The 23,631-nt window shown below is 37.5% G+C and overlaps 1 protein-coding gene across 6 annotated transcripts in view; it reads right to left on the reverse strand.

The window, feature by feature from the left end:
- Window positions 1-341: 341 nt before the first annotated feature.
- The window catches only part of TUBD1 (tubulin delta 1), a 31,948-nt gene continuing 8,658 nt past the window's right edge, over window positions 342-23,631 (reverse strand). For 4 of the 6 annotated variants that reach the window (XM_072646886.1, XM_072646890.1, XM_072646889.1 and 1 more), the window contains exons 6-9: window positions 19,508-19,672; window positions 3,309-3,449; window positions 2,600-2,783; window positions 342-1,070 (exon numbers count right to left, since the gene is read on the reverse strand). In XM_072646886.1, coding sequence (XP_072502987.1) covers window positions 968-1,070; window positions 2,600-2,783; window positions 3,309-3,449; window positions 19,508-19,672 — 593 coding nt within the window. In that variant the 3' untranslated portion in view covers window positions 342-967. The remainder of the gene's footprint in view (window positions 1,071-2,599; window positions 2,784-3,308; window positions 3,450-19,507; window positions 19,673-23,631) is intronic. The other 2 variants (XM_072646887.1, XM_072646888.1) reach the window with 2 other exon arrangements.

The following is a 23,631-nucleotide window of genomic DNA, read 5'->3' on the forward strand; positions in this document are numbered from 1 at the left end:
AAAACCATATCTCTTGGAAAGGAAAATATGGTTTTATGTAAGGCAGTGTGTGTGTGTGTGTGTGTGTGTGTGTGTGTGTGTGTGTGGTTGTGTGGAGTATGGACAATATTTCAGTCTAACATGTCAATATAAATTTGAAAGCACTAAACTAGACTACGTTAAAGTTGTTCTGGACCCTCTCCCCAAATACTCTTATAATGGTTATCAAAGGGGAATTTAATAATGAAAACTGAAGACTCAATCAGATTCTGCAATAACTAATAAGTTTTTAAGAAAAAAGAAAGTCTTGTAAAAATAAAGGATACAATACCCTTCTGGTATTTTAGGTTAACATTCAGTCATTATAATTCTAAAATTTATTTTGAAACACAAATTTTAATCAGATACACTTATGTGAAAAATTTAGGTAAGCCTGCAAATATTCGATTAAGGTGTTTGGCAACAGCACCCTCCTGTGGCAAAAAGCATTCATTAATTCAAGAGATTGCCTCTCTATTCTAGAATTCCAGTTTAAGCATAATTGAATATCCAGCATTGTCACTGGGCAGGTTTAGATTTAGTAAATGTTTCTGACTAAATAGTAAAGGTTCCAGGACAAGGTAGTAGTTGAAAGTGATTACTTGTCAGCAAAGATAGCATATACTTTTTCCCAGTAATTCTTAGAATCAAAGCATCATTTATAACAGCACCCATTGTAACAATTCTTCACCAAAGTATTTTATGAAAGCACCCATTTTCCTTTTAAATTAATAAGTAATTCATCAAAAAGATGTTTTTATTGAAAAAAAGCTTTTCTTTGGTAAAGAGGCTCCTCCTTTCCTCTATTTTTAGACTACAATCTGAATTCCAATCTGATGCTTTAACAAGGTAGGATTTTGAAACATGATAGAGAACATGGTTAATAAATATTTCAATCCAGAAGTATTCAGAGATACTTTCTTCCGCTGAAAGTTCACTTATTTTAAGATCAAAGGTTACAGTAACTGGCGACAACCTGTTCCAATAGTGTGAAACTGTCTAAAAAGTCCTCCTCTTCAATTCCAAACTTCGTATACTGGTGAACATAGGCTCTGGTAGAAAAATGGGAAAAAAGATGTTAAATATGGAATTTGAGTATATTAATTCAAAATTGGGCTATAATATGCACCTTTTTTTCTTCTGGACATTAAGAGTTGTAAAGTTGTAGGCCAAAGTCCTAGCATTCCAGAATAATATTATAATGCCAACTTGAAGAAGGAAGGAAAGGAAATAAGCATATAATCCCATTTTACATGGGAGGAAACTGAAGAACAAGATAAAGTACCTTGTCCAAAATCACACAGCTAGTTAGTTAGAAACTGGATTTGAACTCAGGTCTTCTTGACTTGAAGCTCAACATTTTATCTACTTTACTAAAAGCTGTTTCTTCCCCTAGAGAGGAGGCAAGTATTTGTAAGGAGCAGCCAGGCATGTGCCATAGACTGTCAATGACTGTTAAATGAATTTTGTTAAGAAAAAGAAATGAGAGATGACTATTATTAATGTCAGAGATACCTTTCAATAGCAAGCTTTCCATGTACTTTGAAAATAAATATTCAGTTCACATGTAAAAAGTTTTCCAGGAATCGAGTTATGACATAAAAACAAGGTATACTTATGGTGAATAGACAAAACAAGTACCTAAGAAGAACTGGTTGTGTTCTAGGTTTGCCAATCATTTCGGAACTTGGGAGGTTGACGGGTTGGAGAAAGTGAAAAAGTCACTAAGTTTCTTTTCACAATGGGATAATATCATTTAAAAGAAAAAAAAAGTATGATCTAGAAGAAATCAAATACTATCTGATTTAAATGAAAAACCAACAATCTGTTTATCCAATTTTTCTACGTATACAATTTCAACCATAGTTACAAACAAAAACAGGGACTTTTTTCTTTTGGTTTCATTTTTAATGAAACTCCAATTTTCATTGTTTTTCTTTTTACTGCCACTTTTTACTGACTAGTCCAGTATACACACACATATATCTATTTGGAGTCCACGAAATAGATGGCTACAACTTGAAGTCTACAAAGTGTCCATGATTCTCCAAATGCATCTTAGAATAACATTTTGGACTATGGTTATACCCTATAAACACCCACTTCAACTCTACTTACTGGTAAAGATTGAGAACCCCAATTACAGAGGTATGGGGCCAGGACAAGACAAAAACAAAACACCCAAACATGCCCCATAATCTATGATCTTTTTTTTTATTTGGGTGACACTAGGCTAAATATGATACAGGGTAACTGGAAAGAAGTCACAAAAATAGCAACATGTAAAAGAGGATAGTGTTTGGCCTTTCTGGGGCAAGAAGAAAGAAGAGTTGAGGGGTTAATTTTAGCGTTATGGGTCTCAGTATTTTAGTGTACTAATCCCTGCCATTCACTACCTAGAGAGGTTCTTCCAACACCAGGCAGTAGTGACATGGCCAACGTTCAGAAATCCTTGGATACACATGGATGTGACTAGTGACCTTCAAAAACACACAGACTACACATTGTGATTACTAGTGGCAAAGAATCACAGGCCTGTAATTAAGCTGCCAATATGTTATTTTAAGTTTATTTTACTTACTTTGAAGCAAACATGTTCCAAGCTTTGCCTATAATGGTATCAAGTGGTTTTAGTAAAAACTGACTATTGCTGACCAAAGCAGCTGATTTCTCATATTTGTTAAAAGCTCGGTGTGTTCTCCATTCACTGAAGGCATCACTGGGCTGGAGCCAAGAAGTGTATAAGGCCGAATCTTTAAAACCCCCTTTGGAGGAAATAGCACAAGTTATTCTCCCAGGTGTTATTTCTTAATTTTCCAGATCATTTAATAATCTTCTCTTTTTACATGTACCAAAAAATCTCTGATCTATTCTTAAGTCAATATGAAGAGTAATAAGAGAGTACACAACTGTGTTGTACTTAAATGACCTCTCTCTTCCCCCCAGGCTTTTTTTAATAGAAGGCTTATTAGAAAGTTTGCTTGGCTCTTTTATACAAGTGTATGAACTGACCAATTTACAATACTGCTGAATTCATCAAATCAGAATTAAAACAAGAGACCAGCCAGGGAACTGAGAGCCAGCAGTAACAGCAGCATTATGAAGCCAACTCTTCAGAAAACTCTGGGCCAAAATGCACTAACCCCATTGTGCCCCAGAAATAAACACTGGTTACTTTCCTGCTCCTCCATCCCTCCAGTCTGCCCCCCCCCCCAAAAAAAACCTTTGGGCTGGTTTATATTCATTACCTTTACCAAAAATACTTCATTTTCACCATGATTTTTGCTTACCTAGGTCTGCACTGTGCACATCTTTACCACGCAGGATGACCAAGTTGGCTATGGAAGTGTTAAAATGTGGCTCCTTGTTGGGAGAGACTTTCTCAAGGGCAGGAAGTCCTGACAAAGGTGGTCGGACCTGCCAATCAATACCTTAACAGAGAGTGAGTATGTTAACTTCCATTTTCCTGTGGACAAAACTACTGGGTAGCATTTGTAGGTGTTTTTTGTAAACTTTCACTTATTTATTAAAAGTTTATTTTCAGAAATAGAGGGTGGTTGTTTTTTAATCTTTGTCCTGTGAACCTAGGGTGACTTATAAAAATTAACCCAGTGCCCAAAATGGACAAAATGAACATCAAAATATGAAGGAACATAAAAAAACATGATTGAAAACTACTATTGTGTGATTTCACCGGCACAGGCATGCATTCCTCACTTCAGATTGCACCAGCTCTCCGTGAGCTGCTGTTGACAAAGAAATTCAAGCCTTCACTGGCTGGCTATCTCTCTAGTGATGGCAAATATACAATCTTTAACTAATTCCTCACTCAAAACTTTTCCAGCTTGGAAAAACTTGGCAAAGACCTTGAACTCAGGGTCCTTCCATGCCACAATGAGGCATATGAATAGAACTTTCCTTCTACCACTTGGGCTAAAAAGGTGTAAGAATATTTTTAAAATAAAAATAAAGCTGGACTTAGTGGAAATTTGGTTAATAGCATTAGATTTATTCTCATAGTCTTTGTCTTTTATTTTTGGTAAGAAATAAGAGAAATACAGAAAAAGGAGAAATAATAAAACTGATAAATCAGGCCACTTAAAGAAAAAATCAAGAAAGAAGGAAATAATAAAAATGTCCTGCCTCTAGTACATACTGCCTGTGTGACCCTGGGCAAGTCACTTAACCTCTTAATGACTCACACAACTGACATAAGAGTCTCTCTATGACTATACACTGAAGAGCAGAAGCTGATCTGCACTGTTAGAATGTATTACTCATGCAGAGTTCCCCATATCAATGATCTTACAGGCCTGCACAAAAACAAACAGAATAACCAAGAGGAAGTGGATATCTACAAAAACATAAAATGCCCAAACTGTCTCAACAGGGAGAAATAAGAAAACTCTCTGAGGGATGAGAAAGGTACCTGGGCTGACTATATTCACTAAACAGTGTTTCTAAAACTTTCAAAGAAATGATCCCTATCCTATACTAACTATTCTTAAATATAGAAAAAAATTAATCTTAACAGACAAATATAGTTTTAATTCCAAAAGGTAATGAGGACCATAATAAGTAAGCAATGTGTTATAGAACATTTATGAGAACAGACACAGAATTTCTGAAGAAGATCTAGGCAAATATAATCTGTTACTTGAAACAAATCTCTACATAGACTAAGTTAGATTTATTTCTTCTTGGAAATACGTAAAGCTAGAAGGAAAGAAGAGTATCAACATAATTCATCACATTCATGAGAAAAATAGTAAGAATCATGATTTCAATATATGAGAAAGAATCTAACAAAAACCCCACATCAACATGGAGATTTTTTTCTAAGCAGACATATCTTAAACCATAAGCCACTTGTGGTACACTAGTCATTCCCTGTAAACAAAAACAGAGACAAATCCCAGAATGACAATGCTATCAGTATTTTGTAACTGAAGAATGTAAAGTCACAAAAATCAGCTTTGTGCCTAGATATTAGTAGCATACAACTAGAAAATAAAATTGTAAATGGTGATTAAATAATTCCATGTTTACTCAGAAAATCAAAAGAATCCTAATGGGAAAAATAAGAGGAAAGACTTAAGGAAAAAGAGCAATGACAGTTCTTCAATGGATTTATGATCTTAACAATGCAGATACTCCTAATGGGAAATATCACAGTTACCCACATCTTATCTTCCTGTCCTCCAACTAAATGCTATATAGAGGAACTATGCAACATGTTGGAGGCCTTCATCTAGTTCCTTTAACATTCTGTGTGTCACAGTATGGCACTAAGCACTGTTAACCTTCACTCTCACTATAAGACTGGCCTGTCTTTTCCAATTTTACATTTCCTGGATAGTTCTTGTGTACAAGTTATTATTTGCCATAGACTGTTCAATTACCAATTCCCAACATACTCTGCTGCCCCTTAGGTCATCTCCAATTTGGATTTTCTGGAGAATGTGGTGTTTCATGATACACTGATAAAATATTGGTGTTGAAAAGACATTCTTCTCTATCAGTGAACAACGTGGGATCATTGAAAGTGCTATGTAGTTTCCCCAGTGCAATCCACTCCACTATCATCCCTTCAATTCAAATCTGGATTCAATTCCAGGTCCATCTGCAGTACTTATTCAGACTATAGTTACTGATGGACAAGCCCAAGGGACTGTCCATTCAACTATCTACATGTCTTAGTCTGGACATTATGCTTACCTCAATTCTTCCTACTAGGAGACTTAGCCCAAACTCTTTTGCAAGGTTATTGGGAGCATTCTAAAGGCTATGTTAATATTGTAGGGCTTGGTGCAATTGGTACAATGTCATCTGCATATAGCAACAACTGGGAAATGTCGCTTTAGGTCATACACATAGTAAACGATGACACTAACATTAACTCTTCTACATGTATGCTTGATCCCACCCTCTCTTTTTCCACCTGCCTCTCTAATCCTCACTCTTATCTTATTAAATGGTTCCTTTCCTGCTACCTGCAAATATGCTTACTCTACTTCACTGCATAATTGTCACACCCTGTTTTTTCAGTCCAAAAACTGATTTATAACCTTTTATCGTGTAATCATCACATGATATAATTCTGTTCCTCATGCTGCTTAAAAGGTAAACAGAGCAGCAAAGTATTCACCAATGGCATACGAATATGCATTTATCTCTAACGAATTGTGAGCCCTTTCCTAGAATTCTCAGTGAACATGTACTGTCAGTATATTTCCAAAAACCAACTTGCTTGATTTGTTTAGAGCACTGCAGTACTAATGGTATTGTCATTCAACCCAATGAAGAGCCCTAGGTACAAGCAGAACATGCAGGCAGGCAAAGCTGTCAGGAGTAAATCATGGGAAATGGGAAAACTTGCACTTTCCCAATTTTAACAATTATTCACAAGTATTCTGTGCAACCTAATCTTGTACCAAAGACAGTTTAGTAATAAATGATTTTTAAGTAATACCAACACAACTTTTTAAAAACTTCACATCATAGTTGCACCCCACTTTTTTTGCAAAAAATTTGTCATAAATCTGCCGATTATGTGGTGGAATAGGGTAATTCTACCCGGAAAAACCCTACTTGCCCCTAACCATCCCTTCAAATTACCATTTTATCTTTCTCCTTCTTTTCACAGACAAATGCCTAAACTCTTATTGCCTCTACTTTTCTCTACTTCGTTTATCAACTCCTTGTAATCTGGCTTCCAAACTCATCATTCAACTGAAATTGCTCTCTAAAGTTGCCAGAGATTTCTTAATTTCCAAATCCAAGGGCCTCTTCCCAATCATCATCTTTACTGACCTCTTGGCAACAGCTGATACTAATTACCACTCTCCTGGGTACTTTCTCCTCTCTGGGTTTTTAGGACATTGCTCATTTTAAATTCAGGGCAGGGCAGCTAGGTGGTGCAGTGATGGAGCACCAGTGCAGGGATCAGGAGGACCTGAGTTCAAATCTCACCTCAGACACTTGACACTCACTAGCTGTATGACCTTGGGCAAGTCACTTAATCCCAATTGCCTCATCCTGGGTCATCTCCAGTCATCCTGATGAATATCTGGTCACTGGATTCAGATGGCTCTGGAGGAGAAGTGAGGCTGGTGACCTGCACAGCCCTCCCTCGCTCAAAACAAAGTCATGTGCAAGTCATGCCATCATTTCTCTGATGGCATGGTCTTCAGCAACAAAGGACGAACACACACATTTTAAATTCATCTTCTACCTGACTGAACACTCATTCTCAGTCTCCTTCGCTGACTCTTCCTCTACGCTATTTCCACTCACAGTAAGTGTCCCCCAAAGCTCAGCCTTGGTCCTCTGCCCTTCATTCTTGAAACTCTCTCCTTTGGTGATCTAATCAGTTTCCTCATCTCTCTCTCTATATGACACCCACATCTATAAATCCAGTCCTTGTCTCTCTCTTGAGCTCCAGTATTACATCACCAATTGCATAGCGGACATTTCAAATGAGATGTCTTATAAGCACCTCAAACTCAACATTTCCAAAACAGAACTCATTATCTTTTTTCTCAAATGCACCTCTCTTCCAATGTATTTCTGTCAAGCGGAAACACTATGCTTGCAGTTATCAAAGTTCACAACATTGGTATCATCATCTACTCATCTATCCTCACTTGCCATGTCCAATTAGCTGCTAAATTTTGCTGATTCAACCTTCAGAACATTTCTAGAATCTGTCTCCTTTCAATTCACATGGCCACCACTCTAGTTCAAGTCCTCATCAACTCTCTCCTGGATTGCTATAATAGTCTCCTAATTGGTCTACCTCTGGCCAGTACAACCTGCAGCTTAAGAGATGCTTATGGCCCTTGGGACACTTGTGGCATGGCAAAGGATTTTGGGAGGCATGAAAAATGTAGAGGAAAACATCCTTTGTATGTAGAGGAAATCCTTTGGTGGGCCGCAGGTTGTGCAGGCCTTCTCTACCTGCTTCAAGTCTTTTTCTTTTCTATTCCATTTTCCTCAAAGCTGCTAAAGTGATTTTCCTAAATTTTAAGCCTGACCAAATCACTCAACAGAATCTAATGGTTCCCTGCTACTTCTAGCATTAAATAGAAACTCCTTTATTATTTTTGGCATTTAAAACTCTTCAAAACCTGGCTACAATCCATTTTTCCTGCTTTAGTATACATCACTCCCCTACATGTACCCTACATTCCAGCAAACTGGATTCCTTTACTGTTCATCAGACAGCTCCCATCTCTGTGCCTTTGCCTGACTGTCTGTCATACCTATAACTCCATCTCTCCTCACCTCTCCATCTTGGAACCCCTAGTACCTTTCAAGATTCAGTTTAAGTTCTACCTTCTATATAAAACTTTTCTTACTTCCCCCAGCCTTCCCCTTAAAAATTACATTGTATTAATTTTGTATAAACATATATACACACAAGTTGTTTCTTTAGCTAGAGTGTAAATTTCTTGAGGGAAACATTTCATTTCTGTATTTATATCCCCAAAGTCTAGCAGAGAGCCTGGCACATAGCAGGTGTTTAAAAAATGCCTAATGACTGATTTATCAGGAATGCTCCTCCATTTGGACTCTTTAGGAGGCTTCTTCCATGACAATGGAATAGACGCTGATAGCCACATTTATGCCTGATTTATAATCGGTTGATACTGACAATCAGAGAATCAACCGAACAAGTTATCTGTGTGACTGTACATGTATAATTTTATATAGAGAGAGGCAGTTAGTGAATAGAGTGCTGAGCCTGGAGGCAAGAAGACATAAGTTTAAATCTGACCTCACATACCTACTAGCTCTGTGACCCTGGGCGAATCACTCAACTATAAAACAAACCTACTTCCTAGGGTTGTGAGAATCAAATGAAATAATATTTGTAAGTGCTTTGCAAACATTCATGTGCTATATAAATGACAACTGTTATATTCAAAAGTCTTTAAGGTTACACTTATAATCAAAGGCTTTCTTAAAAAACTAAATCAAATATCATGAGCTCCTTCTTGTGTATCCTTCAGTCGACTATGCAGTTGTGGTGTGGTGTTATAGAAAATTATTGATGAAACTGATATGGAATATTATGGGTAACATCAGATTTTTTTTAGTTGTTGATTGGTTTTGCTAAATTTTTTTTTCCTTTTCTTTAAAAATGTCCTTTTAGGACTTAAAAAAAAAATTCCTAATGATCTTCTAAGGCAAAATGCCTTCCACATCCAGAGAAAGAACTATGGAATTCAATCGCAGAATGTAGCAGATCATTTTTTGTGTGTGTATTTAATGTTTTGGTTTGTTATATGATTTCTCCCATTTATTTTAGTTCTTCTATACAGCATGACTATAGTGAAAATGTATTCAATAGGAATGTATATATATATATGTATATACAGAATTGTATGCCATCTTGGGGAGGGAGGGGGGTGGTAGGGGGTAGGTAGGGGGAAAAAAAATCTAAGTTTTATGGTAGTGATTGTAGAACCCTAAGAATAAATAAAATTAATATAAAAAATCAAAATTTCCTATTATTATAAGAGTTCTCTGAGCAGAGCAAAAGATACAAGAGAAAATTTAGGACAAAGTAAAAACAAGAGATATCAATATCCATTTTTTAAAAAACAATTACTGGTGAAAAGCTGACTTTATTCTCATCATAGAGAAAGCAGATCAACAATCATTGACACCTTCTCTATTCCCTTTTGTGCTAATATAATGCAATTTTTTCTAATCATCTGGTATCTTTCCTTCTTTCAACTATCTTAATAATTAATGCCCTGGTAGTTACAAAATTGTGTCACTTCCAAAATAGATTTCTACTATGTAGAGTCTGATCCAGGTGCTTTTCCTGTTTGTCCCTCCTTATATGGCACATCAGAGAAAGAGATGTAAATAATAACTAACATTTATATAGTGCTTCACATAGACTACCTCATTTGATTTTCAAACACCAACCCCATGAGATGGGTGTTGTTATAATAACCATTTTACCAATGAGCAGAGTAGTACAAATGTACTTTACAGTTCCACTGACATGGCTTGTGAGAACAGTTTGTCATACGAATACAAACAGACCTGTTCTATATATTATCTGATATTATCTTCCTATTATTTTCATCTAAGAATGCTCCTAGAGTGATCTAGTTATATTTCACATGAAACCTTTTACATACTCATTTTTCTCCACTGTTCAATGATTTATAAAGCAAAGCTGTTAATAATCTTCTATCACCTTTTACAAGATGTTATCCCTGGCAGCATGTTACCCAAATTGGCAAGATCAAGTTTTTGTTGGTGAGGGTGATTTCTGATTTTTTGTGCATCTTTGTTATAGTCATAGGATCACAGATCTAGAGTCAAAAGAGACCTGAAAGGTCATAGAGTACAACTCCTTCATTTGAGAGATAATGTGATTGTTTTGCATTAGTTAACTTTTGTTGGAAATGGTAATAATCCTTGTAGATGACCATTTTCCATATGAAGGATCCACTGATTAAGGACGACTTTGGTAAAAATCTTGCCAGCAATGACTAAGAGAGAGTCTCCTCTGTGATTGTCATAGGACAACCTGTTTCCTTTTCCTTTATGGAGTTGGACAATGGAGGAATCCTTGATCTCCTGAGGGATAACTTCCTCTTGCCATAGAACCCAGAAGATTTCAGTTAGCATCAAGGGAGAAGGCAGGAGATCACTTTTCTTTTTTTTTTTTTTTCATTATTAAATTTATTTATTTAACTTTTAACATTCATTTTCACAAAATTTTGGGTTACAAATTTTCTCCCCTTTTATCCCCTCCCCCCCCAAACACCAAACATTCTAATTGCCCCTATGATCAATCTGCTCTCTCTTCTATCATCCCTCTCTGCCCTTGTCTCCATCTTCTCTTTTGTCCTGTAGGGGCAGATAGCTTTCTATACCCCTTTACCTGTTTTTCTTATTTCCTAGTGGCAAGAACATTACTCGACAGTTGATCCTAGCACTTTGAGTTCCAACTTCTCTTCCTCCCTCCCTCCCCACCCCTTCCCTTTGGAAGGCAAGCAATTCAATATAGGCCATATCTGTGTAGTTTTGCAAATGACTTCCATAATAGTTGTGTTGTATAGGACTAACTATATTTCCCTCCATCCTATCCTGTCCCCCATTACTTCTATTCTCTTTTGATCCTATCCCTCCCCATGAGTGTCGACCTCGAATTGCACTCTCCTCCTCATGCCCTCCCTTCTATCATCCCCCCCACCCTGCTTGTCCCCTTATCCCCCACTTTCCTGTATTGTAAGATAGGTTTTCCTACCAAAATGAGTGTGCACTTTATTCTTTTCTTTAGTGGAATGTGATGAGAGTAGACTTCATGTTTTTCTCTCACCTCCCCTCTTTATCCCTCCACTAATGAGTCTTTTGATTGCCTCTTTTATGAGAGATAATTTGCCCCATTCAATTTCTCCCTTTCTCTTCCCAATATATTTCTCTCTCACTGCTTGATTTCATTTTGTTTTAAAGATATGATCCCATCCTATTCAATTCACTCTGTGCACTCTGTCTCTATGTATGTGAGGGTGTGTGCATGTGTAATCCCACCCAGTACCCAGATACTGAAATGTTTCAAGAGTTACAAATATTGTCTTTCCATGTAGGAATGTAAACAGTTCAGCTTTAGTAAGTCCCTTATGACTTCACTTTGCTGTTCACCTTTTCATGGTTCTCTTCATTCTTGTGTTTGAAAGTCAAATTTTCTTTTCAGCTCTGGTCTTTTCATCAAGAATACTTGAAAATCCTCTATTTCATTGAAAGACCATTTTTTCCCCTGAAGTATTATAGTCAGTTTTGCTGGGTAGGTGATTCTTGGTTTTAGTCCTAGTTCCTTTGACTTCTGGAATATACTGTTCCATGCCCTTCGATCCCTTAATGTAGAGGCTGCTAGATCTTGTGTTATCCTGATTGTATTTCCACAATACTTGAATTGTTTCTTTCTAGCTGCCTGCAGTATTTTCTCCTTGACCTGGGAACTCTGGAATTTGGCCACAATGTTCCTAGGAGTTTCTCTTTTTGGATCTCTTTCAGGCGGTGTTCTGTGGATTCCTTGAATATTTATTTTGCCCTCTGGTTCCAGAATCTCAGGGCAATTTTCCTTGATAATTTCATGAAAGATGATATCTAGGCTCTTCTTTTGATCATGGCTTTCAGGTAGTCCCATAATTTTTAAATTGTCTCTCCTGGATCTATTTTCCAGGTCTGTTGTTTTTCCAATGAGATATTTCACATTATCTTCCATTTTTCCATTCTTCTCTCTTTGTTCTGTGATTTCTTGGTTTTGCATAAAGTCATTAGCCTCCATCTGTGCCATTCTAATTTTGAAAGAACTATTTTCTTCAGTGAGCTTTTGAATCTCCTTTTCCATTTGGCTAATTCTGCTTTTGAAAGCATTCTTCTCCTCATTGGCTTTTTGAACCTCTTTTGCCAATTGAGTTAGGCTAGTTTTCAAGGTGTTAATTTCTTCAACATTTTTTTGGGTCTCCCTTAGCAGGGAGCTGATCTGCTGTTCATGCTTTGACTTCATGTCTCTCATTTCTCTTCCCAGCTTTTCCTCCACCTCTCTAACTTGATTTTCAAAATTCTTTTTGAGCTCTTCCATGGCCTGAGCCCATTGGGTGGGCTGGGACACAGAAGCCTTGATTTCTGTGTCTTTGCCTGATGGTAAGCATTGTTCTTCCTCATCAGAAAGGAAGGGAGGAAATGCCTGTTCGCCAAGAAAGTAACCTTCTATAGTCTTATTTTTTTTCCCTTTTCTGGGCATTTTCCCAGCCAGTGACTTGACCTCTGAATATTTTCCTCACACCCACCTCACCTCCTGATCCTCCCAGCCCGTGTTTGTGGTCTGAGATTCAAATGCTGCTTCCAGCCTCAGGGCTTTTGGCGGGGGCAGGGCTGCTATTCAGTATGAGATTATGTTCTGGTGCTGAGGTCGGGGCAGGGCCACCTCTCAGGCTCAGTTCCCTCAGGGGGTTTATGCACAGACCTTCCGCAATGGATTCAGGCTCCCGCCCGCTTGGGGAGCCCCTGTCTGCAGCCGCCTCTCAGCTTCTACCTCCCGGGGGGGTCTGAATTATGGGGGCACCCCACTCCCCTCTCGACCCGCCAAAGAGACTCTCTCACCCACCCCTGTCACCTGTGGGTGGAGGGACTTGTGCGGCCGCTGGAGATCCCGTCCCTGAAGCCTGCTCGGATCTGTTTCTCTCGGTGCCGCAGCCGTGGCCGCAGCAGGTCTGGGCTGGGCTTTGTGTCTGCAGCGCGACGGACCTTTTGCGAGAGGTTTGCAGATCCCTCTGTGGGTGGAGGGACCCGCGTGGCCGCTGGAGATCCTGTCTGTGAAGCCTGCTCGGATCTTTTCCTCTCGGTGCCGCGGCAGCGGCAGGGCTGCACTCAGCTCCCAGTCCCGGCGCCCAGTCCGCAGTGCGAAGGACCCCCCCCCCGCGAGAGGTTTGCAGGTCTCTCCGGAACAGAAATCTCCCTCGCTCCAATGTTCCGTGGCTTCTGGGTGCGGAATTCGCCGTGAGTTACTTCCCTGTAGCCATTCTATGGGTTGTGGGTTCAGAGCTATGTGTATGTGCGTCTTTCTACTCCGCCATCTTGGCTCCGCCCCCCAGGAGATCACTTTTCACCTAGCTGTTTTCACAGCTAGTTACAGGGAGTTTGTAAATTTTCAGTGCTTCCAAGATGGTGTGGTCACTGCTCTTCTGGTCTGCATTCTGGTCCTTACCTAGGACAGCCCTCTATTCCCTTGCAATTGCAAGAATTTCTCTTCACCCTGGAACTGTCACCTGAAATTAGGGAATGGGTAATGGAGTTACCAAGCAGCACCCAGTTTTGCACTATCACCTGTCCAAGGGTCCCCTGTGATCTTTTTCTTACCATCTTTAAGCAGTTAAAAGTCTTGGGACTGTTGCTGCTGCAACCACCGTGCCACCACATCCAAAGCCTACAGATGGTGCTGCTGCCAGGCTGTGCTCCAGGTCAACACCCACCCTAATGTCATAAACCTTTCCTTTGAATCTCCAGTAAGGTGTGGAAACTGTGGCCTTGAGGAAAAAATTTAGCAGAACCAATCAACACATACTGGGAGTGTTTAGCTAGCATGCTTCCTCTACTCTGTCCTCCCAGACATAAAAAAGAGGGAAAATAAATGTCAAAAACTAGATATTCTAGAAGTTGATTCAAATGATCATAAAGACTTCACACAGAGAAACAAATTTAGAACTGGAAGGGGCTTTAGAAGTCTAATATCCTGATTTTATTTTTTATTTAAAATGCTTTTAATAATACCCTTTTCTCATATCTATCACTACTCCCCACAAACCTCCTTTGAGTAGAAGCTCTCCCTAAAAAAGAATGTATAATCAAGCAAAACAAATCAAGATACCAACCATGTCCTGAGACTTGTATGTCTGTTTCTGCACATCAACTCCATCCCCTCTCTAACAAAAGGTACAAGACATACTTCATCTTCATTACTTTGAAGTCTGATAGATGCTGCCGCAGTTAACGTTCTGATGTTTTTCAGAGTTGTGTCCCCACGCATTAATGGAGTTATTATGTAAACTGTTGTCCTGGTTCTGCTCACTTTACTCTGCATCAATTTGTAGAAGTTTTTCCATATTTCTCTGAATGTCATGTTCTTCATTTGTTATAGCACAATAATACTGCACTGCATTCATATACCATAATTTGCTCAGTCAATTTTCCAGTTGATGGCAGCTATTTTGTTTCCAAGTCTTTGCCGCAACAAAAAATGACACCATAAACATTCTCGTGCATGAGATCCTTTTGGAGGGTCCCTCACTGGGGCAAAAGGAATGTAGTTCAGTGACCTTTTGGGTATAGTTCCAAATTGCTTTCTAGAAGGGCTGGACCAATTTATAGCTCCACCAACAATGCCTGTCCTCCCACAACCCCCTGAATAACTCTTCTTCTCTTTCATAATCTTCGTCAATCCGATCGTGTAAAGTGGGAACTTAGAATTGTTTTTATTAGCATCTATCTTAATTATTAGTGACTTGAAGCATTTTTTCATATGGCTGTTGATAGCTTGCATGTCTTCATTTAAAAATTGCCTATTCATATCCTTTAACTATTTACCTTGTTCTTGGATATCTGTACCAATTCTTTATGTATCCTGGTATTTGACCTTTAGCAGAGGAATTTTCTGTGAGGATTTTTTCCAAATTAATTATTTCTCTTATGCTTCTAGTTGCATTTATTTTGTTTTTGCAGAAATTTAATCTTATGTAATTAAAATTGTTTATTTTATCTTTAATGATCATTGCTATTCCTTGTTTAGGTAAGACTTCTTACCCTCACAACAGCCAGTCAGTAAACTAGTATTTATTAATTAACTATTTGCCACGTACTGTGTTACATGCTAAACCATCACGGTAAAAGAGATCTTCCTCTTTTGTCTCCAAAATCTTTGATATGACTTTTCATATTTAGGACATATATCCAAAAGTAATCTATTGTGGTATATGGTGTAAGTCACTGATTTAAACATTTCTGCCAAACTGCCTTCCAGTTTTCCTAGCAGGTTTTATCAACCTTTACTCTATTAGTTAGTATCCCTGAGTTTACTCAGCGCTATGCTACTATGTACAATCACTTCTAGTGCTTACATAATCTGTTACTGATCAACTTTTGTATAATAACCATTACCAAACTCTTTTAATTATTTCTTTATAATATTATTTAGGAACTGGTATAGCTAAATTCCCTTTTACTGCTACTTTTTAAATTGTTTCCCTTGAGATTCCTGACTTTTTGTTCCTACAGAAGTATCCTATTATTCTTTTGCCTAGATCTCTAAAATAACCCCTCTGTATTTCAATATGGCATTAAACCTATAGACTAATTTATTACCAATAAAAATAGCAGGTAACATTTATGAAGTACTTTTACATGTTATTTATCCTTTGCAATTTAGCACAAAATTTCACACCACCCTGATTAATTGCAATTCTGGTACCTTTTTGGGTTTTTAAAGCTGACAAATGAATAGTTTCTTTCTAATATTCTTTGGCAACCTTGCTTCTAATTTACCTAAACAATTAATTCTGTTATCTACAATTTTTAAAGTTCTACTTCACCCTTCCTAAAAGATATTCCTAGTTCCTGGTCACCTCCTCTCTGCTGTCACTGTGAATATCTATCTCCATTACCCACAACAGGGGCTAGGTCCAGGCAGTAGGGGTGGAGAAGGGTCTCCTTCCTCACAGACCCCTCTTCAGTTTCAGTCAGCATTTTCCACTCCTTTTTTTTGAGGTGGGGAGGCTATTGGGTTTAAGTGACTTGCTCAGGGTCATACAGATAGTGCCTGAAGCCGGGTTTGAATTTAGGTCCTCTTGACTCCACGGCTAATGCTCTATGTACTATACCCTCTAGCTGCCCCCTAAATTATATTCATTTTTAAGTTGTTCCCTGATTTAAACAATCTTTTATCTTTTCATAGTCAAGAAAGAGTTAACAAGAGGCAGTTATTTAAGTTTCAGATATATTTAAAGTGCAAACTGCATACCTATTTTTTTCTTCACTCTAGGATTACTTTCAAACTAGCTGCCTTCTGTCATTACAATAAAATAATAGGTCTATCAATCTGCAGGAAAAAAGTGATCTAAGTGTTACCCCTGAAACTTGTACAGAATTCAATTCTTATTTTTCCTTAAAAACAAATTTCAGAGTGGTAATCTAAAATTCACTAAGACATTTCAGTATATGTTAGGTTTCTGCTAAGTGCTTTATCGGATAGGGCAAAGAGAAGGGGGTAAATTCCTAGAATTACACAAAGTTCTTGCCTGCAATCTTAAAATGATTAATCTCCAAACTCCTTAATGATTAATTTCTGATTTCCTTAATTTCCAAAGCTCCAAAATTTATTAAGATGTTGGGTTTTTTGTTTTTGTTTTTGTTTTTAGCAGTTTTACAAACCAGGAAAAAGTTTTTCTTTCTTTGATTATCTGACTCTATCTTTGTAATCTCAACATGGCCAGGGCTGAAATGACAAAGTATCTTGCTGGGGTTTTTTTTCCTTCTTAACTTCATCTCCTACTGAAACTAAAGTGGGAGTTAGTCCTGCTTACTGGGACAGAGTTCAGCATCACTGCTTCAAGTATAAAACTATGAAACCTCACTAATCTTCCCCAGTCTTCTAAATACTTTGGCTGCAGCTTTTTAGCAGTCTTTCTGCATGGCTGCATTTTCTGCTTATAAATCTTTCCAGGCAGCAAAATCTACAAACAACAATGAACATGACATGACAGAGATTTTTCTCCATTTTACAAAGAAACAAAAACACACACAAAACAATAAACGCATACTTGCTAGCCTCCTTATCTCCTACTGAAAGTCTAATCTCCAAGCTTTTAATTTACTGCCAAATTTGGACTTTGATGTATTTAAGCATAATTTGAAAGCTCTATCTTTCAGTCGCTCCCTCTACTCCTGAATAGGAAATTCCAGGCCAATAAGAATTTCCTAAAGGAATTTCAATTTAACAGTTCACTCTTCCCCTAGTTTCATGCAAAAAGAAATTTTATCCTAAGGTGGGGGTGGGGGAATCCTCCAATATATTACTATTCTCAGAACCCTTCAGTCCCTTAAAGGGAGTCCCCAACTTTCATGGTTGAGGTAAGCCATCACCACTAGCATGGAGAAAGATCTTTCCTTAACTTGGAAGAATTTGAACTTGAGAGGAGTTCGACCTCTGGGGGGCAGTCTTCCACAAAAAAGTCCCTCGATGAAAGAATAACCAGAATACTCTAGGGAGTTTATTGATTTATTAACATATAATACATGATAATTATGTAAACAAATCAGTGCCTCAGTTTGGCACTGGACCCTGAATATAGGGGAGACAGATTTTTATGCATTAAAAGTAAACCATTAACAGACTATAAACCAGGATAATTCAAGATTAGGTCAGCTGATTTCTAATTGGGGGAAAGATTAGAGTTTTTCAAATTGAGGAGGGGGCGGTTTGAACGAGTTTCAAAAATTAAGTGGGGGGAAGTGAATAGATATAATTCCCTGAAATCAGAAAAAAAAAAAAGTACCACTCCTCCCAAGTGTCTATATTCAATCAAAGGAACAAGGAAATAGTAACAGATTGACCAGTACAGGGCCAATTTTTTCAGATAAGACATATGGGTTGCATGAGATTTTAAAATTGTAAGAAAACTCCTTCCATCAATCTTTGGATCTGACTGGGTTTCTGGTCAGCATGACCATGATCCTTAGTTAAGAATCTCTAAGCAACAGGTAGAGGTGGTCCAGCTTCCCAGCCAGTAAGGGCTAAGTTCAAGAAATGCAGTAAAGTTTTCTCACAAGTCCTATAAATGAATAAGGTTTTTTCACAAGACAGAAATTAGACTAGACCCATATTTGAATAGAAAGGGCAGTGAGCTAGAACTAGGGATAGATCACAAGATAAAGTCAGTTTGATTAGCACAATTTTCACAATTTCTTCATATATAATAAGAATTTGCTTTTATCAAACACTTCATCTACTCTGGGCCAATAATTCTACTTTAGAGAATATGTCTCAAGGAAATAACCAAGAAGAAAAAAGTAATGTCCACAGAGATATTTGCAATGGTGATATTTATAATAGCAAAAAACTGGAAATAACTCATGCTGAGTAAAAGGGGAAACTGTTATATTAATATAAAGGAATCCTATATTACTATGAAAAATGGCCTGTGGACTACTTATGTCAATACATGTTAGTAGGTTAAAAAAATACACAGACACACACTTACATATATCTGCACATATATATACACACACATACATACATACACAAAGAGCAGGTATACGCTGATAATAACGATGTACTAATATTTAGTAACAAAGAGGGACAGACTTTAGAGGGATGTAAGTAGAACATATTGCTAATTCAATTTCTTCCTTATTCCCTGGCTCCATAATATTGTTTTAGTTCTTGGCTTGGAAAAAAAAATGAATAAGGGAGTATATCACAAGATACATCCACAAAATTCTAGCATAATAATAATAAAGTACTATAGCAAGAAAACCCAAGAAGTAACAAAGTAAAAATGTGGGCAATGTACTTTTTTAGTTTTGAAACTTATAATATTTACATTTTTGTTAAGATTTATCACAGATGTAGAACAGAGCTATTATATACTATTTAAGAAATTAAGGCCATTAGAGAAAAATTAATCCAAATATGTGGGGTCAAAACTCAAAGTCAACTTATTAAATGGTCATGGAAGTTGTTAATTTAAGGGATAATAACTGGACTGGAATAGATGATTGTCTAACAGCACTGTCTAAAGCTGATTTCCAATTTGGTTTGGTGGAGTATAGAGTTAGAGTGAGGAAAAACAGCAACTAAACCACTGCGCCTTCTGGGGAGTCTTATCCCAGTTGGCCCAAACCTTTTTATATTAGAGATCTCAAAGGCCAGATTGCAGGATTTTTTTAAAAGTACATTTTTTACCTTCTTCCATTTTAGCATTAGAAATGAGCATCTGTCTTAAGTGCTTGAGCAATCCAGCCCAAGCAAAGGTGGTGTATGCCAATGAGTTTTCAGACATTTGAGGAATGTTACGGAGACCCAGCATCTTGAATTCAGGGTGTGGAACTAAGCTTGCCATCAAGTCTCCTAAAGAAAGAGAGGAATATCTGTAATAAATTACTCCAGATCATTGTTATTAAATTACACACACACACGTGTGTGTAGTGACACATATACACTAGTGCATTATATGTATATGTATATATGTGTGTGTATTTTGAGTTGATCAATTTGATGCCAAAATATGCACTTCACTTTCTAAGACCAGAATCATTCAAAATGAATGACATTAAAAGACGATTACAGGGGAAATATGTCTAATGCAAAGAACATAACTGCCAGATTAGTACCAAGCAAAAGAATTAATCGACACACTTGTACCCAGAGCCATAATTAGCATGAGGCCATTAGGACTTTGCCCCACTGTGTCAATATGGGGCAGGGGTACAAAAAGTAGACTTCCACCCGTGTCTCACCCCACCTACCTCTGTACCTGATCTAGAGACCAAATGAGAGTTTAGAAGATGAATAACTGAGAACTTATAGAAAAAAAAGTAAGTCAAGTCAATAACCTTTAAGTACGTACTGTGTGCCATGCAAATGTTTGTTCTATGCACTTCGATAAATAAATGATCAGAAGCAGCACGAATGCTGATCTGCCTTTCTATCATTCTAAATTCTCTAAAACATTCTCTTGGGAACATTCTCAGAAGAAAAATTTTATCTGCTTACAGATATAACTGAAAGAAAAATAACCACGTATCAAAATGTGATAGAGATGGAGCTGGATTAGAAACATCTCCAGGATGGCATGTGCATATATGTGTAAGCTTTTGTTTGCTTTGAGAAGAGGAGCAAGAATCATAGGATCATAGATTTCAAGCCTGAACACTCAGCTAAAGAGTCTGGATTTTATCCAGCAGTTAATGGGGAGCTGAAAAAACAGATTAATCATGTCATCGATCATTCAAAATCCATCAACAGCTTTCTATTGCTTATAAATTCTAAACTCTCTTGCTTGACTTTCAAGATCCTCTACAATCTGTCTTCAACTTAATTTTTCCAGTTTATGTCCTATTATTCCCCTTCAAATACTGAATGCTTTAGCTAAGAGGACTTCTTTTCATTTCCTAAACATTACTATGTACTTTCCCATCTCCATGATTTGCTCACACTGGAACCCCTCTACTTGGCATATCTTTTCTCTTGCCCTTATCTCTGCTTGTCAAAATTTTATAATTCAATACCACTCCCTCCAAAAAGTCTTATTTGAGCTCCCACACTAGAAGTAATCTCTCTCTCTCTCATCTATGCTCCTATTGCACTTGGCTTATATCTTTATCATAGCACTTCTAAATCAGAATAGTACAAAACAGAAAGTGTCAAATTTATCAAGGGCAGAGTCATTTATTGTTCATGTCTGTACACCCCACAGCATTTAGCACAGTGTCTTGCACAAAGTGAGCATTAATGAATGAGGAACTCAATCTGACAAGCATGAATTGAAAATTTTGATCAGAAGAATAATATAATCTATTATATTTTATGATTAACTTGACAGTGTTATACAGGAAAGCTTGTAAGGGGAAGAGGCTGGAAGCAATAAGGCCACTTAAATAGTGTTGGTGAAAAGTAATGAGGGCCTGAACTATGGTGGTGGCAACAAAAGTAGAATATATAGAATGCAGAAACAAAGAAGTGAATTTGATAGAACCTAAGGATCAAATGTGGAGATGGAGATGGAGATAAAACAGGGGGTCAAAAATGATACTGGATTCTAAAGTCCATGTGGCTAAGAGAATGGAGGTGCCATTAACAAAATAGAAAAGGTCAGGAGGAAGACCTGCTTTGGGGAATAAAGATGAATTTAGTTTTAGGTTGAATTTGTGGTTTAGTGCAATATAAAGAGATTAAGATATTTAATAGAATTGAAAATGTGTAACAGAAGCTCAGTTTGGGTCTAGGCTAGATATGTAAATTGTATGTGATCTGAATTAAATATCATAGCTGAAGCCTAAGAGTTTATGAAAAAGTCCAGGGAGAGTACAGGAAGAGAAGATGGTTGAGGATAGAACCTTGGAAAATGGCTACATTTAGTGGACAGAAAAACTAAATCAAACAAAAAAGCAAAAATCAGTGTGGTACTGTGGAAATCAAGAAAAGCAGGTTTTCAAGAATTAGGGGTACACTCAATAGTGTTTAATATACTGCAAAGAGGTCAAAGAAGGTGAGGATCGAGAAAAACTCACTGATGGGGACAGCCAAGTGGCATAGTAGAGAGAACACCAGCCCTGCAGTCAGGAAGACCTGAGTTCAAATCTGGCCTCAGACACTTATTAGCTATGTGAACCTGGGCAAATCACTTGACCCCAGCTGCCTCATCAAAAAAAAGAGAGAAAGTCACTAAAGTAAAACATAACAGACTATGTTGGCTATTAAATTATTATTAATCTTAATATATCATAAACTACTTCATATTAACAATGAAACACAAAAAGTGGTGTATATTGCCAGTTAAAATTACTTTATCAGGTGATTTTTGCTTAACTTTTTAATGGGAAGATACTATAGGAAGAGTGATGTGTTGAAACAAGATATATCAATAAAAATGTTTTTAATAAGATGGAAAAAAAAAGACTACTGAATGTATCAATCAAGATGGCATTCGTGTTCTTCTAGAGAATGGTTCTAGTAGAATGTAGAGAGATCTAAGCCAAATTGCCAGGGACTCATGAATAACCAAATGAAGGTATAAACTGCTTCTCACAAAAAGTTTAGTAAGTAAACTGTACAGGAAAAGGTAGTTTGTCTTTTATTTTTTTATAGAAAGAGCCGAACAACTTTGTATGTAGAAAGGAACGAGCCAACAGAAAAAGAGATGATGGAGATACAAGGGAAGAACAAGGGATAACTGATAGAATAAGCCTTAAAGGAAAGAATTTATTCTTTACAAGGAGAGGGGCTAGGTATTTTCAGTCAGGAAGAATTGGTGATGGTGAGAAATTCTGAGTTTTGAGGGGAGTTAAGGAAGCTCAGTGTTATGTAAAGAAGGAATGCAGGGCATTTAATGATGATGAGGAGTAGAGATGGTAAATCTGAGTAGAATTTAAAATTCAAAAAAGCTGCTGTGGAAAATGGAAAGGGGAGTTTGTAAAGAGATGAATCCTTGAGTATCAGGGATGGTCCACCTGAGGTTTAAATAGCACAAATTTGTAGCAGACCAAATCAGCAAAGAGAGGATTGAATTGAGTACTGACAAAGAAGGTCAAATGGGTAAGCAATTTTAGGGTGCCAGTGAGGGCACCACTGTAGTGGTTGACAGACTGGGACAATAGGGAGGGGTTAAGAAATCAATCATATGTGATGCAGTTGGAGATGAGGTTCAATAAGAGGGAACTAGAGTGTAGAAGATGAAGTTGTTATCAGAGAAGTGAAGCATCAAATTCCATATTTGGGAGGTGGAATAATTCCCATGACTGAGTTTCAAGGGGGGAGCTGACAGTAAGGGCTCCACTGTGTGGGCTCCACACAGTGAACATGAAGGTCCTCTGAGCAGAAAATGGTCAAAGATTTGTAAAGTCAAGGTGTTACAAGAGATATCGGTAGCATAAAGTCAGAGGAAATGGTGGGAAGAAACTGAGCACAGGTCCAAAAATTCTTTAGAAAGATGGGACAATGTTCTGAAGTTGAAAAACAATGGTGAGGAGGATGGGAAAAATGGTAGAAACATACATCTTGGACTACAAACGATAACTTCGTGACAGGCCACTGTACAATAGGGAACAAAAAGTACAAAGTGGCAATAGGGAGCAAAGGCAGCCTTAGTCCCATTAATTAAGGACTGACAGAAAGCACGTTGAAAGTTCTGAGGCAGTAGTATTGTCAGGGAAAACCAGAAGATTTAGAAAAGTTTAGTTATAGTACAAGAAAAGCTCAATGGAATTGCCAAAGGGGATAAGACTGAAATTTATATCTGTATTAATTTTATGCCTTAGATGAAAAAGTACATAATCTTTGACACTCAAGAAAAATATAAGACCTATTAT

Source organism: Notamacropus eugenii, chromosome 2 (genome assembly GCF_028372415.1).
Source record: "Notamacropus eugenii isolate mMacEug1 chromosome 2, mMacEug1.pri_v2, whole genome shotgun sequence".
NCBI lineage: Eukaryota > Metazoa > Chordata > Mammalia > Diprotodontia > Macropodidae > Notamacropus > Notamacropus eugenii.